Here is a 17,963-nt window from a genome sequence, read left to right as displayed (position 1 = left end):
TGACTGTTTTGATGTCCCTTGATTTTATTTTCCCTCTGCAGCATCACCGTGGACCGGCTCCTCACGATGCTGCTCCCATAGCGAAAGCCGTCTCCAGGTTGCATCCATGTCCTACACACACGCGCATACATACACAACTATGCACACATATACACACACAAACACATACACATACACACACAAACACATACACACACAAACACATACACACACAAACACATACACACACAAACACATACACACACATACACCTACACACATGCATGCATACAGACACCTACATATACACACACACATACACACAACTACACACACATTTATTCCTGCACACAGACACAAACACATATGCCTACACACATACACATACCCTCCACCCACATAGACACACATACAACATACCCCCATACACACACATACCCCCCCCCCACATACACACACATTCATACACACAACTACTCACACACTTATGCCTGCACACAGACACAAACACACATGCCTACACACACATGCACATACCATCTACACACAAACACACATACCCCCACACACAAACACGCCTACATACACACACTCGTGAAAAACATAATTTGAATTCAAGATGTCAAAATTCAAATTAATTCTTTTTTTTTTTTTTTTTTTTAGCGATCACGAAATACTTATTACCCTTACTTGATCAAAATTGATGTTGCTCTGATTTTTCAGATTGCCACGACAACGGTTGTTTTTAATATTTATTTAGAGAGCGAAATATTCGTAGTACCAAATCGCCTGCGGTTTGATTTTATTCATTTTTTTTTTAGGACTTAAGCAGACTTTACGTTTAAAAAAAGATTTTTTGTGTAATATTATGTTTTTTCAAACAGCAAATAACTGCATAATTTGAATTCAAGATGTTAAAATTTAAGTGAATACAAGATACTGGATGTTTTTTCGTTTTTAAATCTGTAAGCAAAGCTGGAGCGTCCAAGAAATTTTCGGCTTCAGGTCCCTAGTTTTATGCCAGCAAACACAGTTACGCTATAAAAATGAAAATTTGTCGTTAAAACGGGCGACATTGTGGGTCAAAGCGAAGAAAACTGGTATCCTAATGTACTAATAACCCGCTGGGATCCAAAATGTCGGACATGTCGGATTGTCTTTCGTGGGTCACCCATCGTCGGCAGTTTGAGTACGTATTTATCGTGACATACAACAACCGCATGGTCGAAGAGAAAACTAAAAGATCGTTCTCGTATTTCCTTCGTCATTTTTTTTTCCTAAATAATTATCCTTTTATCGAACGTCTATTCTTTCTAAACTGTCATCTATGGATTTATTTATTTTTTTTATTTGAGTATATAACATCTTTATTATTTAATGCAGTCGCTTGATAGGGGAAACTTTTTTTCGTCTATTACTGCAGGTATGCAGTTTTTTTTTTAGACTGTATCGGCAAAGTGACCATGATGAGATAGTTGCCTAATGTGCAGGCCCGACGACAGGCCATGTCAGCCTAGTCGGAAACTAGGGGCCCAGGTCTAGAGGGGGCCCGGCAACACTGACGCAAAGAGCAAAAAAGAAAGAAAAAAGAAAGGATGGAAGAAAAAGGGGAGAGGGGAACCGGCGACACTGACAAAAAAAAAAAAAAAAAGAAAAGAAAGTAAAGGAAAGAAGGAAAACAAAAAGGAAAGAAAAAAAAGGGGGGGGGGGGGCTCCGAATAAGAGAAAACGTAAAGATTAAGTAAATTTACTGTTTTGGTATTACCTGTTTTATCACTTAAAATAGAGTTAATTGTTTTCTAGTAAGCAAGTTTTGATTATTTTATTTCCCCCTTTTTTCTTCTTTTGGGGGGTGGGAGAGGCCGTGTGACATAACTGACATGGGGCGCCTTGGCTCTCAGCGGCCCTGCTAATGTGGCAAACTGCCATGGGCAGGTAGAGGGCAGTAACTGCGAATTTTTCGTTTTTGTCATCTGTTGTATGTAGCTTTTTTGTACAAGCTTGGTTATTTGGATTCCGTTGGAAAAAAAAATGCAAAAAAAAAGTCAAATTCCAACCATGGTCGGATTCTGAAAATATTCAAGGAGGGAGCGATTGACTTTAGATACTTACTCTTTTATAAATCCGCAAGCTTCCGTCCCCTAACGCCACGAAAGATAGGTTCAAATTATTACTATTAATTACATTTTTTGGAAGAAATTCCGAAGGAGTTTACTAAACCCCATCCCTCACCTTAACGTCATCAAAAGTGTCGGATGATTGCTTTTTTTTGAGCAATCACGATTGCTTATTGCTTTCATTTGACTGTTTTTTGCTTTCCTATGATTTTATTTTCCCACCAGCACCCTCTGCAGCACCACCGTCGACAGGCCGCCTCACGATGCTGCTCCTCTAGCGAAAGCCGTCACTAGCTCTAGGTTGCGTCAATATCCTACACTTACACGCATGCATACACGCACGTACACATACAAATACACCTACACACATATACATACACCTACACACATACACACACACACCTACACATACACACACCTACACACAAACACATACACACACCTACACACAACTACCCACACACTCATACCTGCACACCGACACAAACACGCATGCCTACACACACATAAACACACACGCCTACATACACACACACTCGTGATTGCGAAAAACATAATTTGAATTCAAGAAGCCAAAATTCAATTTTTTTTTTTGGACTTCAATTTAAAAAACTTTCCAGGAAAGAGTCCCCTTACCCCATAACATATCATCTAAGATCGTCTAAAACTGAGTTTTTGGAACTTCGAAAAACATCTTTCGCTAAGCTCCAATCCCTATCTCTAAAAAGTGTTGAGAGATGTGCTACAACTGCGTTTTCAAGACTACAACTTTGAAAAAATTTCGAGGGAGAGCCCTCTTTTTCGTAACGTTCTTGAAGATCATCTAAAATTACGTTTTCGGAACCGAGGGAGAGTTCCTGCATCTCGCCTCAAGGAGGGGACGATCGATCCCTCCCGTCCATCCGTCCTTGATTCCAACAGTTCCTTATTGTTTGCATGTGATCCAAAACGCGCTTCTTTAAACATCTCAAAAACTTATTTCTGCAGATACTGCCGTTTACTTGCCCACGGCAGTTCTATGTACAACAAGCGAGTACGCATAGAATGCATACATAAATTATACGTACCTATAGATACATATGCAAGGTAGTCATAATTAAATGACCCTATTTTTAAGTGTCCTAAAAACGAGAAATTGATGCTCAGAAATGAACGAAATTTTGCGTACAACATATTGAAAGGATGGGAATTCGTTCAAATAAATTTAAAAAATAGTTCAAAATTTCGCCACTAGAGGGCGCTTTTCATTGAACTACACATTTACGAAAGGTTAAAATATTTATTGCAACAAAACATGTTCAACACGACGGCCATCATTTTCAGATATCTATATCGTGAAATGTTGTGTTTAGTGCAAGATCGGGTAATATTCTAAGATTATCGCGATTTACGTGTAATTTCAAATACCTCCAGAGCTAAAAGTCGCATGGGTTGAGGTCTGGAGATCGAAAAGCGTCGACTAATGACATGCTTTTTCTGTTGAAGTGATGGCGTACTTAACGCACCATGGCTGCTGTGGGAGGAGCTCCACTTAGCGAAGGTGATAAAAAAGATGTTGAAATCTAATTAATGAACCATTCGTAAAAATCGATTTCACTAAAACTGCTCTCTGATGGCAAGTTTTGAATTAATTTTTTATTCGTTCAAATAAATTTCCATCCCTTCATTATTTTTTACATTTTTATTTACATTTATTTTTTTTATTTATTTATACAAAATTTTATTAATTTCTTTCTGATCAATAGTTTCGTCCCTAGAAGACGAAGAAAGGACAACCTGTTCATATATCCGCACGAAAATTGCAAATTGTAGTACTCTCAATTTTTGTGCAATTATATGTTGTTATTTCTTATTTTTACTTTTCATGCGCAAAGGTATTCATATTTATACCAATATCTCTTAAGTGATTTGTCAGTAAGTTTAAAAATACTATTGATATATGAGCCGCTCAGAAGCCAATGCGGTTAAGTCCATTTTTTGATATTTTCTGATTTTTGGAAATTTTGATGAAATAAATAATAATCTTCTTAGTTATTGAAGGATTTTCTTGTTGGTTACTTTTTTCTAGGTTAGACAGCCCTTTTTTTAATAGCTTCTGAATATATTGTATAATAATTTCAGAAGCCATTGTGAATAAGTCCACCTTTTATCAATATTTTTTTACATAAACTTTGAAATAAAAATTAAATTATTCTTCTTCTTTCGATATTTGTTGGCAACACTGAAAAACAAGAAATTCATAGTACAAGAAGTCATAATCCCAGACGCAGATACTTAAATTCAGATCTTTCTATTGCAAAAATGTATAACCTGTATATCAAACAATGTAATGAAGAGCAAATTGTACAAGTAAAGGAAAAGTTTTATTACCATATATTTCCGACAAAATTTAACTTACATTTTAAGCAACCTTCAAAAGATACTTGTGCTAAACCTGATTATTTGGTAATAAAAAAACAATCTACAATACATGAAGACAAAAATGCAGCTGAAGTTGAACATGACGAACACTTGCGAAATGCAGAATTTGCCCGTAATAGTATGGCTAATGATCGACTAAGAGCTTGAGACAAAATATACGTGTTTAGTTTCGATTTAGAAAAAGCATTACCATTTCTGAAACTATCCACATCAGTGGCTTATTACAAGAGAAACTTATATGTATACAATCTTGGTTGCCATGATTTAAAGGCTAACGAGAGCTACATGTATGTTTGGCCTATAACCCAAGCATTGCGGGTTCACAAGAAGTGTCATCATGTTTAACTAAACACATTAAATTGTACGCAAAGGATTTTCACAAAATTATAATGTATTCAGATTCATGTTCAGGACAGAATTGAAGTATAAAAACTGTTAAGTTTACTGAAATTGGTTCAGAGTGAAGATATAAAAGCTGAATCAATTGAGCTTAAATTTTTATTAAGTGGGCACAGTTATTTGCCCAATGATACTGATTTTGCAGTTGTAGAAGCTTATGCAAAAAAAAAAAAAAAATCCGTATATTTATAACCTAGTTACTGGTATCATATAATACAAAGTAGTAAAAGATACAAAAAAAAAAACCCTTTCAGAGTTGTCAAAATGAATCAACAAGAATTTCTTTCCACAAAACCATTGGAAGAAGCTATTACCAACAGAGAAAAATCAACAAGTGCACTAACAGTCAATTGGCTTAATATGAGATGGATAAAATTGGAAAGGTCAAACCCAAGCAGCCTTAAGTTCAAACATAATTTTGATGAGGATGATACCTTTCATTTAATTCATATAAAAATAAAAGAAAAAATAGATAGGCCAGTAAATTTAAAAAATATAACTCAACCTATATTATATCCTAATGGCAGAACAATTTCAAGAGAAACAAAAAAGACATCATATGTTTATTAAAGTATATACCTCCTATTAAACACGACTTTTACGGGACATTAAGGACAACACATGGAGATCAAGATTTACATTTAAATAACTCGGAAGAAGATGGTGTTTTTTGTGATGAATAAACATAAAACTTATGACAATAAATGCTATTTTATTATTTTTACATACATTTCTTATCATTTTCAGCTGCCAAAAGGTATAAGTCCTAAAATTTTTAAGATGCTGTCATTATTTCAATAAATATTTACGTTTTTATTTACACATCCTGTACATATCTTGATTTTTTGCAGAGTTTACACCTCGAAAAAAGATTTTATACACTTTTCTAATTAAATTAATAAACCAAGAATTTTAAAAACTAATGTATCAAAAAACATTAATTTTCTCAATTTTTGTGTTTTGGACTTAACCACATTGGCTTCTGAGCGGCTCATATATGATTCGAAATGTCGCCAAGTTTGGCTATATCTTGCAAAGTTTGTCTCTAAAATGGAGTCTCAGAACCCGTCGACGCAATGCAAAAAAAGTGTAAATAAGGAAAAATAAACGTACAGGTCACAAGAAAGAACTAAGGTAATTTTGTGTGCAAGTTAATGCAAAAAATTCCACCATACATCAAAATTAAAACAAATTAAATTCATAAAAATTGGAACTTCACATTTCCAAATTTGTAAGGGTAGTGCTTCTGTTTAGGTTACCAGATGTCTCGTCCTACCTGTCTGAATAAAGCGAATGAGAAAGAAGTGGACGAACGGCTGTGCGACGTCGCGGCCAGACCCCTCCCGCAAATCAAAGAATGCAACCCCCACAAGTGTCCACCAATGTGAGTATTAGTTTTTTTTATTGCTTGTAAAGATTGTATCAAAACTGATCCTTCTGTGTCGTGACATTGTTCATTTAAATATTTTTTACATTAACTACAATGCTTTTTTTTTTATTTCATTACCCAAAAGAGCCATTATTACGTCATCTACTGGTAGTGACCACAATACCGTTATTTCGTAATGTTTTGCCAATTGTGTAAAACTGATATTTATAAGTTTAAATTTCGGTATTTTCTCCAAGTAATTAATATTTTGCAATTTCGTAAAACAGTTCTTATGTAAATTCAGTAAATTATCGCCCATTAGCCAAGGCAAAGCAGGCGGTGTATTTCAGTTATTATGTATGTTAAAATGCTGATGTTTTCGGTATTTGCTGCAAGTAATAAATATTTTTCAATTGTCCTGCCAAAAGCTCGTAACTTTAGGTTTTTCGTGGAGAAAGATTTTTTCTTGTACTCATGGCTGGTACCAAGTGGCAAAAATGTTTGGGGCAATGCACTTCTAAATGGGGGGATCATGGATTTACTCGTATGTCATAGTTGGCGAATTTTTGTTTGGCTTAAAAAGTTCAGTTTAGATTACTTATGCCCGCCTTAACTGAATAAACAGACATTTGTTTAAAGGAAGGTGAGTTTTGGTGGTTGTGATTTTTATGGTAGTTGAATTTGCATTATTTTGAAAAAACAAACCTAATATTTCAGGGAACAATGTTCCTCCCCAACTGCAGTGCTGCTTGTACCAAACGGTACCTTTACATCGTTAAAAGGCCAGGAAAATTTTAAGGTAAATTATTACAGTAAAATACGTGCAGAACAGAAACTTATTACAGAAAATTGTACTGGTAAGCGATTGCCGCACAAATTTTTTGTACCACGTGACTTATAATGTGATTCTTCCATCCCGGTCTCCCTTTGAGTTCTATCCAATATGGGGGATAGCGCACCGTGCTGCGAACACTGAGAAAGCTGGCTCGAATTTTTTCTGCCGTATAATTTTATTCAAAGAAGATTTTGAGGTAAAAAGTACAAGAAACGAGGGTGCCAAAACTTTTTACTACAAAATCTGAACAAAGAACAAAAAAGAAAGAAATGCAGAGTAGACTTTGCGTAATCTTTTGTAAAATTCAAATTTGGATTAATTTTTAACTACACTCTTGTGAAAATTAATGGAATCAAGGCAATTTTTTTACAAAATCACCTTTATTTACATCATTTAATTATAAAATCTAAATCACCACTTAGTGTGCCCTTCACCATTTTCACTCTACTGGGCACAGAGTCAACTAGAGTTTTACACTTTTCTTTAAAGTCTTGGTCTCTAAACCATGTTTTTAGCAAAGCACAAATCAGTTTTTGTTTTGTTGTGCAATCAGATGTTCACTCAATGTCACAATGGCCTGTCTCTCCCTCATCCACGGCTAACAAAAGGTTAAAAAATGACCGGATTGAGAGAAAACAGCAAAAATAAGTAGACATTTATAACACTTAAACAAAACACAATATTTATGACCAAAAAACGTGAGGTTATAGCGCCTAAAAAAAATGAGTTTTAACATTATGAATTCAAATTATGTTTTTCGCAATCACGAGTGCGTGTGTGTGTGTTTGTGTAGTTAGGCATGAGTGTATGGGTAGTTGTGTGTATGTGTGTTTGTGTGGAGGGGGGGAGTATCTGTGGGTGTCAGGGTGGGTGTATGTGTTTGCGTGTGTGTGTGTGTATGCGTAGGTGTCTGTATGTATGCGTGTGTGTATGTGTTTGTGTGTAGGTGTATGTATATGTGTGTGTGTATATGTATGTGCGTGTGTGTAGGATATTAACGCAACCTCGAGACGGTTTTCGCTATAGAAGCAGCATCGTGAGAAGCCGGTCGACGGTGGTGCTGCAGAAGGTGCTGGCGGGAAAATAAAATCAAAGAACGCCAAAAACAGTCAAATGAAAGCAATAAGCAATCGTGATTGCTCAAAAAAACGTTAGGTTATAACACCTAATCAACGGGTAGGCTAAACAACTGTTATAAACAAAGATTGAACAACCTAAAAAATTCGAAATTAAAAATTCCCAACTTGATTCCATTAATTCGCGCAAGGGTGTACCATGAGTATATCATTCCTGTGATAACTAGCGGTAAAGACGTCAGTTCGAAAAGAGCGAATCGAACGCGATCGAACGAAATGTGGACGCCCCGGCAGAACATCGGAGCATTGATGAAGTGGCGAACGAGACGGGGGCTAAGCAAAACATCCATTCAGCCTCCGATAATCTCCCGGGGACACGACGGGAAAGGAACTCTGTTTTTTCCAATTTCGAACAAAAAACCGCGTTCTACGCCGGAATAGAAAAATAAATAAATGAATGAAAAAGAGTATACACGAAGGAACTTCATTTTATTCGATTTTTTTTTTTTTTTTTTTTCTATTCTTTCGAAGCTCGGGGAAAGAATGCGATTTGAGAGCCACAGATATTTCCTCCCGACTCCGGCAAACAAGTCTTTTCTTTCCGAAACTGATTTTTTGCCGCTCTTTTTCTCCCCTCCACACTCGGTTGCTCGACATCTGGTGTCCGGATCTTCTAGGACCGGACATATCCGGCTGTCCTGCGAGGTTAGCCGGTATAGTGTGGCCCTCATAAGTTGAGGCATGACCTTGCTGTGATTTACAATGCTACCGAAAAAGGTAAAACATTCCATTCCGCGTGTTTTCTTTGGGTTAAATTACAGGTAATTTACAGTGTAACTAGCTGTACCCGACGCGCGTTGCTAGGCCAACAAAAAAATACATCACTATACTGATTTTCATGACAATCGGTTGAACGGGGCAGAAGTTGCTACTCTGCAGTGCCACCTGGTGGTTCAATGAGCATATGATGCACCTTCTCCGTGGAAAAATACATATCTATAGCAATTTTCATAATAATCGGTCCAGCTATCAAGTGACTCTACTCAAATTTTGTACTCACGCAGTTTGCAAGATCAATCCATCGCTAAAAATATCAAATAGAAAAAGTTTTAAATCCCCCCGTTGCATGAAAACAATAAAGAAAGAATTTATTTGTTCAAACTCAAGAAAAATGCTAACTTCTTATCAATGAGATCTTTCACGCGAATTCATTTCTTTTTATTCGTATTTATCCAATGGATTGTGACTTAAATTGGAATAAAAAAGGAACTATCGATCGGATTTTTTTCGAACTGGTTTATAAACATTCCCAGTACCAAAAATAACAAACGGTGAAAGTTTCAGCCAAATCTGCCGGGTAGTTTTTGAGTTCATGGATGACATACAGACAAACATTCATTTTTCTATATAAAGATGTAATTTCAGAACAATAGAAAAGGAAGCTTCCTACAAACACTATGATAAACTTCTGTCACTCACTGAGCGTCAAAGCAAGTTAAAAGTTACGGCATTTGTTTGTTTTACCTTTTTCATCCGCCATTAGACAATGGCTGCAGCGCCCCCTATAGTTTATTGGAGTTTCGCATTGTTTTGGTTCCTTCGTGTTCCTAAAATGACAATCTTACCAGTAAAACTGTTAAGTTTATTATTGAAACCCGCGGGTTACTTTATCATCGGCTATTATTTATATGAGGATTTTCAAGGTCGTAGCTCAACGTATCACAGCCACACTATACGCCTGGCGAGGTGTGTCTGCAATGTCATATAGTTCGTGACTTTTCACGTTTTGTCCGCTGCCGTTTACATGCTTTTCAATCCAAGTCACTTCTGTATTCAGAGATTGGACTATGATTTCTATTAAGGAGCAAAGGACATAAAACTTCTAGAATTTTGAAAAAAATTGCCAAAATACACACATAAACGAAGTTTTAAATTTTGAGTGACGAACTGAAATTAATTACTGAGAAACAATTTTGAGTAAAATAAAAAATAATAACAACAAAACAGAGACAAGACAAATCCAATCTCCCGAAGGAAGGGGAACAATTTGAATAAAAGTGGCCGTATTCTTTTTTTTTTTTTTTTGAGCAATCACGATTGCTAATTGTTTTTACTTGACCGTCCTTGATGTTTGGTTCCTTTTTCAACTCCACCGTCCTCTGCAGGCGCGACTCCTCCGGTAGCCGCTTCTCCTGGTTGGTGATGTCCATGTCCTACGCACACATATACACACTCACACACATACACACACACTTTTACACACATACACACACTCACTTTTACACACATACACACACGCCAACGTGCATACATACAGGTCTACGCACACACACAAGCATACACATACACAACTGTATACACATAACTGCCCAAGAGGAGGGCAGGAGCCGTTTCTATAAACAAGTGAGTAGGATAGTAACCAATAAGTAGGGTCCTGTCACAACTTGTGATTGCGAAAAGCATAATTAGAATTCAAAATTTTAGAATGCAAATCTATATATATATAAATGGACTTTGGTAAATTTGTTCCCTAAGATCTCAGAAACTACCCGGCAGATTTGGCTGAAACTTTCAGCGTTTGTTCAATTTGGTACCGGGAAGGTTTATAGACCAGTTCGAAAAAAATCCGATTGATAGTTCCCTTTTTATTCGAATTTTAGTCCCAATTTTCGCATAAATGTCCCAATATGGGGGTGGAAAAAAACGTGCACATACTAATATTATATGTCCATCGAAAGCGCCAATTTTTCTGCTGAAGATAGCATCTGTTCGAGGTTTCTAAGTTGTATAAAAAACGAGTTATGAGCTTTTTTGTTCCCTGTTCGAAGGCTTTCATCAAGCCAATTTATTATTTAGTGTGTCATCTCAACTCCCAAGAATTGTTGTATTGTTGAATATTTTTGCGTTTCGTCTGACTTTTTGAGGCTTTTCTCAAGTCAAATCTTAAAAGTAACGTTTTTCCACAAGATTGGCTAAAAATAAATGGATTTGGCTGATCATTTTACTTTTAAACGGAACTTATGTAATTAATGGTTTATTATTATTATTTATGCTGATTGGACACTTGCTCGCCAGAATGTTTTCAGAAAGATTTCAGTAGCTGATGCATTTGGCAGTTTTTTCCACTGTCGCTGTTTTTGAGCCCTAAGACTACGTAATAATGTTTCTCAGCTTTCACCATATAAACAAAATATCGCCAATCAAAGATACTGAAAAAAAAAAAAAAACACTGTGTAAATTAATTCAACAACTAAATTAGGCAAATCCATAAACGGCACAAAAACTTCCATTAATTTTTCTTTTTGCACGATTTCAAACAATCGCCAAATTTTACTACTTATTTTGGAAACATTTCGGATGAAACCGTTTGGCGCCATTTTTTTTTGGACCAAAAGTATCTCGGCATCTGGCAACAATATTTCTGTAATAAAAATTAGTAAGGAGGGGGAGTATTATCGAAAGTGTCCCAAAATGATTCTCGCAAATTTGTTAAGATTTTAAACCGCACCAAGTGTTTACAAAAATTGAAATTTCCCAAAATAACTAAAGCAAGTGTAAGGGAAACACGGGCGGCTACATTATTTAAAACAGTTCGTACATCAATAGCCATACAGAGAAGGTTTTAGATTTAAAAAAAAAGTACTAACAGATAAATCTTTTTAAACATGTAAAGTTTAATTTCATACTTCGGAAATTCTTCAAATTTGTATATGCTTAAATGTCGTGCTTTCGTTTCTATTGTGCTTCTGCTTACGTTGTTTTGTCTTACTTTACTATTTTGTTCTTTAAACTTATTGCTATTTTCGTTTAATGAGTAAGGAAGAAGCTCGATTTTTAATCACGTCAAAAAGGTTTGTTTTAAATTCTTTCGCTTAAAACAGAAAACAAGAGCAAGTAAGGATTGTTTCTCATAATTATTACTGACCCAGGCAACGCCGGGTATTTTTGCTAGTTAATTATAAACTTAAAACTTTTTTTTTCCCTCAGGTGGGTGACTGACAGCTGGAGTCCGTGCTCGTCTTCGTGCGGCGGCGGCAGCCAATCCCGGCAAGTGCACTGCGCCCAATCCGGGACGGACGGACTGCGCGTGCCCGTTGCGGCCGAGCATTGTCAGGCGAGGCAGAAGCCGCTGACGGAGCGGCCCTGCAACCTGGCCCCCTGCCCCCGGTGGGTCGCCGGCCCCTGGTCCGGGGTAAGTGTGGTAGTCAATGTCTTTTTATATGCCTGTATAATCGAACATGCAAAAATGAACTCGACGTTAAATCCCGGTTATCACAAATTTAGCATTTCGACTGCGCTTGCGCACGGACTTTGCTTTTTGGGCTTTCTGTTTTAAGATTTCGTGTTGCTTGTTCATATTTAGGTTGTGCTTGAGTCTCAACAAATTAATGAATGCGATTAGAGTATTTTCACAGCGATTTCGGGATACATTATATGAAACTACGGATATGAATAACTGATAATCTTTATAAAGAAAAGAGAAAAATGACACTTCAATATTTATTGGTTTGGAAATATTTATTTAACGTAAACGTAAAACACGTTATGTATTTCAGAAATGATCGAAATATTACAAATATCCGTCTTTTGCGGATATTTAACGTTAGGCGTAAACAGCTTAGTATTATATATTTGTATTTAGGTTGAGGGTTCCGCTTTGTATTGGAAGTGATGCTGCAGATCGAGTACGCTCTTCTGAGGTTAAAAATTTGGCCCTGAAAAGGGCCTTTGTTTGATAGAAAAATCAGGCTCCGAATCCATTAATAATTAAGACGCAAAACTCAATCTTTACCGAGCCGTAAAAACTAAATCAAAGACAGCTTTGTAACTTCTAATTTTTATCTGTTCTTATCTTATATTAACAAATTTAAATGTTTTCCATTAGTTTGAGCAAGAGTTTCGAAATCAGCGAAGTCCGCGCGCAAGCGCAGTTGAAATGGCAAATTTGTGATAACCGGGATTTAACGTCGAGTCAAAAATGATGTCCCTGTTTCTGCTCTTTGTTCATTATTCACATCATCATCATCATCAACCTCTGTCTAATGGCGGATTTAGAGGTGGAGGGGAGGGGGGGCTGTCGCAATACATATTCGTGGGCCCCTTTGTCTATCACAGAATAGGGAAGTTTTCGATTTTTCAATTTTATTTTTATACGATAGAGTAACATGTATGAACATCATAGGTGAAAAAATTTTTGCGATACGATAAGTAGTTTTTTTTAAATTAATTTTTAAAGTTCAAGCGCCTGTGACGTCAGATGGCATAGGAAGTGACGTTATGCGCCTTCCGGTAGGGCAGAAGCCGAAGGTCACGCATTCGACTTCGAAGACGAAACGTAAAAGGCTATCTCCTCGCATTTAACTCCTCGCGTTTCTGGAACATTAAACCTCTCATCCTCCCGGAAATATTCGAATACCATCATTGATGTTACATGAGGAAGATTATTTAGATTGTGCTTTAACGAATCCGGTCTCCATAGTGTGTTCAAAAGGATTATTGAATTTCCAGAAAATAAAAATATCAGCGCGCTCAAAATGTCCGTAGCGAAAACAAGGGATCTTCGGCGGAAGGCTGCCCGCTCGCGCCCTGTGACGTAGGCTAGTGACGTTTCAGAAGCGCGCACTTTTGCGCGTGGATTTTTAAAAATTCATTAAAAGTCAACCACGGTGTTTTAAAATTCGGCGATGGTGCATTTTTTAGTTTTGAGGGTCAATTAACAATATCCAATAGCCAAAATATGAACATTTAATAGGTTGCAACTTCCCTATTATTAAAAGCATTTATCATATGCATTTTTGTATCTCCCTTTTTTCTGATGGCTCTTTATGGGTAAAGAAGACTTTTTCAAAGTCCATTTTAGAGGGATTGACATGGGAAGAGTAAAATCAGTCTATCCTGGAGGAAATACAGGATCATAGATTAAAATAAAAGTAAGTGTTGGATGGAATAATGTGCCGGAACAGCGCAGAAGAATACCGGAACCACACCCCTGCTTGTAGTACGTGAGTGGGCAGTACAGTCAGACCTCCATATATCGAAGTATCAAATTGCCGGAAAAAAATTCGATATATAGAAACGATCTTATTTTATCCTAAAAATCTGCTAAAAACATTAAAATTAAAGCTAATTTTCATGCATGACACCCAATTTCTAATTTATACGAGCATCGGATTAAATGAAAGTTAATTAAAAAAATGACAGAAATTACATATTTGCGCCTTCATACACCTTCATTCTTCGGCAATTCAACTTGATCCGCAACATGAGGGGATTTTCGTTTTGACAATGTAATCGAGAGAAAAGTAAAAAATCAATCTACTCAACTTGAATGATTGTTACTGCATCTAAAACGACTAGGAATGATATTCAACAGACAAAAGGGATGACTTGAAAATGATTTGAAATGTTACTGGTTACAACTAAGATATTTGAATTAAACTTGAGGGAATTTAAGAACTCCAGAACGAAACAACGACCTATCTATACACCCCTCAACCCCAGATTCCTTATGAGTTTCGTAGCAACCTTTAGTGAACATAATTTTCTCCCCTAACCTTTATTTTTCATGAGACAAACAGACTAAAGTGGAAAAAAAAAATCTACGAATGTCTCGAAAAAAAAATTCGATACATAGAGATTTTTTCGATATATAGAAACAATTTTTCTATGCAATGGACATGGTAATTTGCTGGGAATTCGATATATAGAAAATTTCGATACGTGGAAGTTCGATATATGGAGGTTCGACTGTATTTTAAATCTGTTATTTTAGGCGGCTAAAACAGATGTTCTTGCTACCCATGAATACTGTGCAACCATCTAGTGTTTATGAGTGAATTTTATGAGCCTGTTCGTATTTAGAAGGCAGTGGTGGACGGTTATGAAAAGGGACTAATTTACGGCAGGGCATTCGGGGACCGGGACACCAAATGAAAGGGGGCACCAAATTTCTGTCATTTTTTTTTTTTTTTTGGAACTAGAGTTCTATTCGGGGCCTAAAGGGAAAAAAAAAATTTTTGTCATTTGACAATTTTTTTTATTAAATGAAAACACATTAGCCAATTGTTGCGGAGAACGGTCATTTTAGCTATTGAAGAGAATTAAATGTCCTTTGCGTACTCCTCATTTCTGATGGTAAATTATCTTTATCAGCTCTATTATCACTAGTACGAAGTTTGACCTAAAACTTGATTATGAAGACATTACAGATGAATTTACTACAAGAAAACAAAAGAGAAAATATATATGTGAATCATTGATGCGCAGAAAGGACATTATGATTTGCCTTTACCATTTGTATCATAGTTTTTCCATCTGCGACTGTAAAAAAAAATTAACATGAAAACCATAAAATTATTTTAGATTTATATTAAATAATTTCTTTGCAAACATCTTAATTATTAACTTTTTTCGTATGAAATCGGTATTTTAAAGTTTTCTTTCTATCAAAATAATATCCAACACTTACCATCATATTTTTTGTTTGTGGGGGGGGGGCACCATATTTGTCGGTGCCCCGGGGCACACAGGTGTGTAAATCGGTCCCTGGTTTTGAACAGCCACCACGATGTCTGCCGGTGTTTCATGTTCATTTGAATTTAATTGGGCTTCAGTTCTAAAAATAAAGAACTTTTGCACATTTTGAAGAGAAATGGGGAACTCTGTCCATGACTCTTCCTTTCCGTTACGGGGTATCATCAGAATTGTCGGTGTCTGTGACTGGGGGTCGGACCTTTTTTTCGAAATTTAGCAAATAATAAAATAATAGTTTAAAAAACTAAGAAAAACGCTTTCGTAGCAAAATGAACTAAAAAGTGGAAAAATAATCTTTGGATGATTGTAGTTGACCAATCACTTAATTTCAATGTAATACAAAAAAGCGTGGGGGGGCTGTCTATTTATATTTTTGCTTGGACAACAAATGGAAGAAATTCATGACAACTGATAAGAAGCCCCCCCCCCCCCACGCTTTTTTGTATTACATTGAAATTAAGTGATTGGTCAACTACTATCATCCAAAGATTATTTTTCACTTTTTAGTTCAATTTGCTACGAAAGCGTGTTTTTTTAGTTTTTTAAACTATTATTTTATTTTCTTCTTTTTAGTTTAACTTGTTTTACGAAAAAATATTCATTTCAACATTATTCAAAATCTTTTATATTCATAAAATTTGCCCAAAAAAAAGCTAATCCAGCTCAGTCATCGATGTATGTGTGCGGAAATCATATCTTCATTAATTTGAAAATTTGAGATGCATTTGAATAAACGTTTTGTTCAACAATGGTCTGATCAGCAATGAATTTCCAATTGAAGGCTCACCTCAATTTTGGCATGAAATTAGTTATAAACAATTATATTTCATGTTCTAATTACCTTGGAACATTGGAACACATTTTGTCTGATGCAGAAAAATTAAAGGTTTTTGTAGATATTTTTAAATAATTTTTGCGAGCATTTTTTACTGTATTTTATTAAATTTTTCCTTTTTCACATTGTTGGATTTATGCCAAAATATTGATTAACATTGGAGGAAACTCACGATTAAAAGAGTTAATTAATTAATTTGATTATAGAATATTGCATTGTCATCGGGTCTGAGGTCGCGTGCCAAATTTCAAAAGAATCCGATCGCAGGAAGTGGGCGAAATTTGAGCTGCAAGATTCCGTTACAAAATACATACATACATACATACATATATATATATACATACATACATACAGGTGAAGCTAATAAAAGCGTGTTAAAAATAAAGAACTTTTGCACATTTTGAAGAGAAATGGGGAACTCTGTCCATGACTCTTCCTTTCTGTTTCTGGGTATCATCAGAATGGTCGGTGTCTGTGACTGGGGGTCGGACCTTTTTTTCGAAATTTAGCAAATAAAAACAGAATGAACTCATCCAGAAGCAGCCAGACGTTAGAGGAGATGCAGTTGCATGAGAGAAAAATAGTTTTAGAAGTCTAAATGCATCAAAAGGCTCTGAAAATGGTGTCAACCTGATGGCGATGTCTTAAGCATATCTGTTACGCGTGTGTGTGTGCAGCATTTTAAATCTGTTACCCTTTGACATAAATTGCCGTGTTTTTATTTTTATTTGTTTATTTATTTATTTACTAGTGACACCCGCACGGCTTCGCCCGTAATAGAAAAATTAAAGGTCTTTTGGTTCGCCTGTATATTTACAAATAATGTATGGTGAATTTTCTCGCCCGTTGGCTTGTACCGACGTTACGGTTCCACGCTATGATCATTTCGTATCTCGCCCATCGGCTTGTGCCCATGTTACGGTTCCACGTTATGATGATTTCGTCATTTATGATAGTTTTTTTTCTTAAAATTGGAATAAAAAAAGAACCACATCGAATTTTCGAAACATCGCTTCGAGGTGCACACCCCCATGCTACATACTAACTTTGTGCCAAATTTCATGAAAATCGGCCGAACGGTTTAGGCGCTATGCGCGTCACAGACATCCTACAGATATCCTACAAACATCCTACAGACATCCAGACATCCTCCGGACAGAGAGACTTTCTGCTTTATTATTAGTAAAGATAAAAATTAGCTACATTGCCCGATGTTTCACAGTCTACCTCGAAAATAAAATTTGTGTCAAGGTGACGATGTTCAACAATCAGGTTTTAAAAAAAAAGAAAGAAATAGCGCAAAAATGTCCCTTCAACGTGTAGAAAAAGGCAATTTCATGATCCAAAATTAAAATTTAGATCTCTTTGAAATTATTTAAAATTCCACAAATTCAGACAT

At 36.0% G+C, this 17,963-nt stretch overlaps 1 protein-coding gene across 1 annotated transcript in view; it reads left to right on the top strand.

The window, feature by feature from the left end:
• Positions 1–3,602: 3,602 nt before the first annotated feature.
• The window catches only part of LOC129226157 (protein madd-4-like), a 125,670-nt gene continuing 111,309 nt past the window's right edge, over positions 3,603–17,963 (top strand). Inside the window, exons 1-3 of the mRNA XM_054860757.1 lie at positions 3,603–3,636; positions 6,171–6,300; positions 12,184–12,388. Of these exons, the coding sequence (XP_054716732.1) occupies positions 3,603–3,636; positions 6,171–6,300; positions 12,184–12,388 (369 nt within the window). The remainder of the gene's footprint in view (positions 3,637–6,170; positions 6,301–12,183; positions 12,389–17,963) is intronic.

Source organism: Uloborus diversus, chromosome 7 (assembly GCF_026930045.1).
Source record: "Uloborus diversus isolate 005 chromosome 7, Udiv.v.3.1, whole genome shotgun sequence".
Taxonomy (NCBI): Eukaryota; Metazoa; Arthropoda; class Arachnida; order Araneae; family Uloboridae; genus Uloborus; species Uloborus diversus.
Note: the sequence above shows the minus strand (reverse complement) of the source record. Positions and strands in the feature narration are given on the sequence as shown.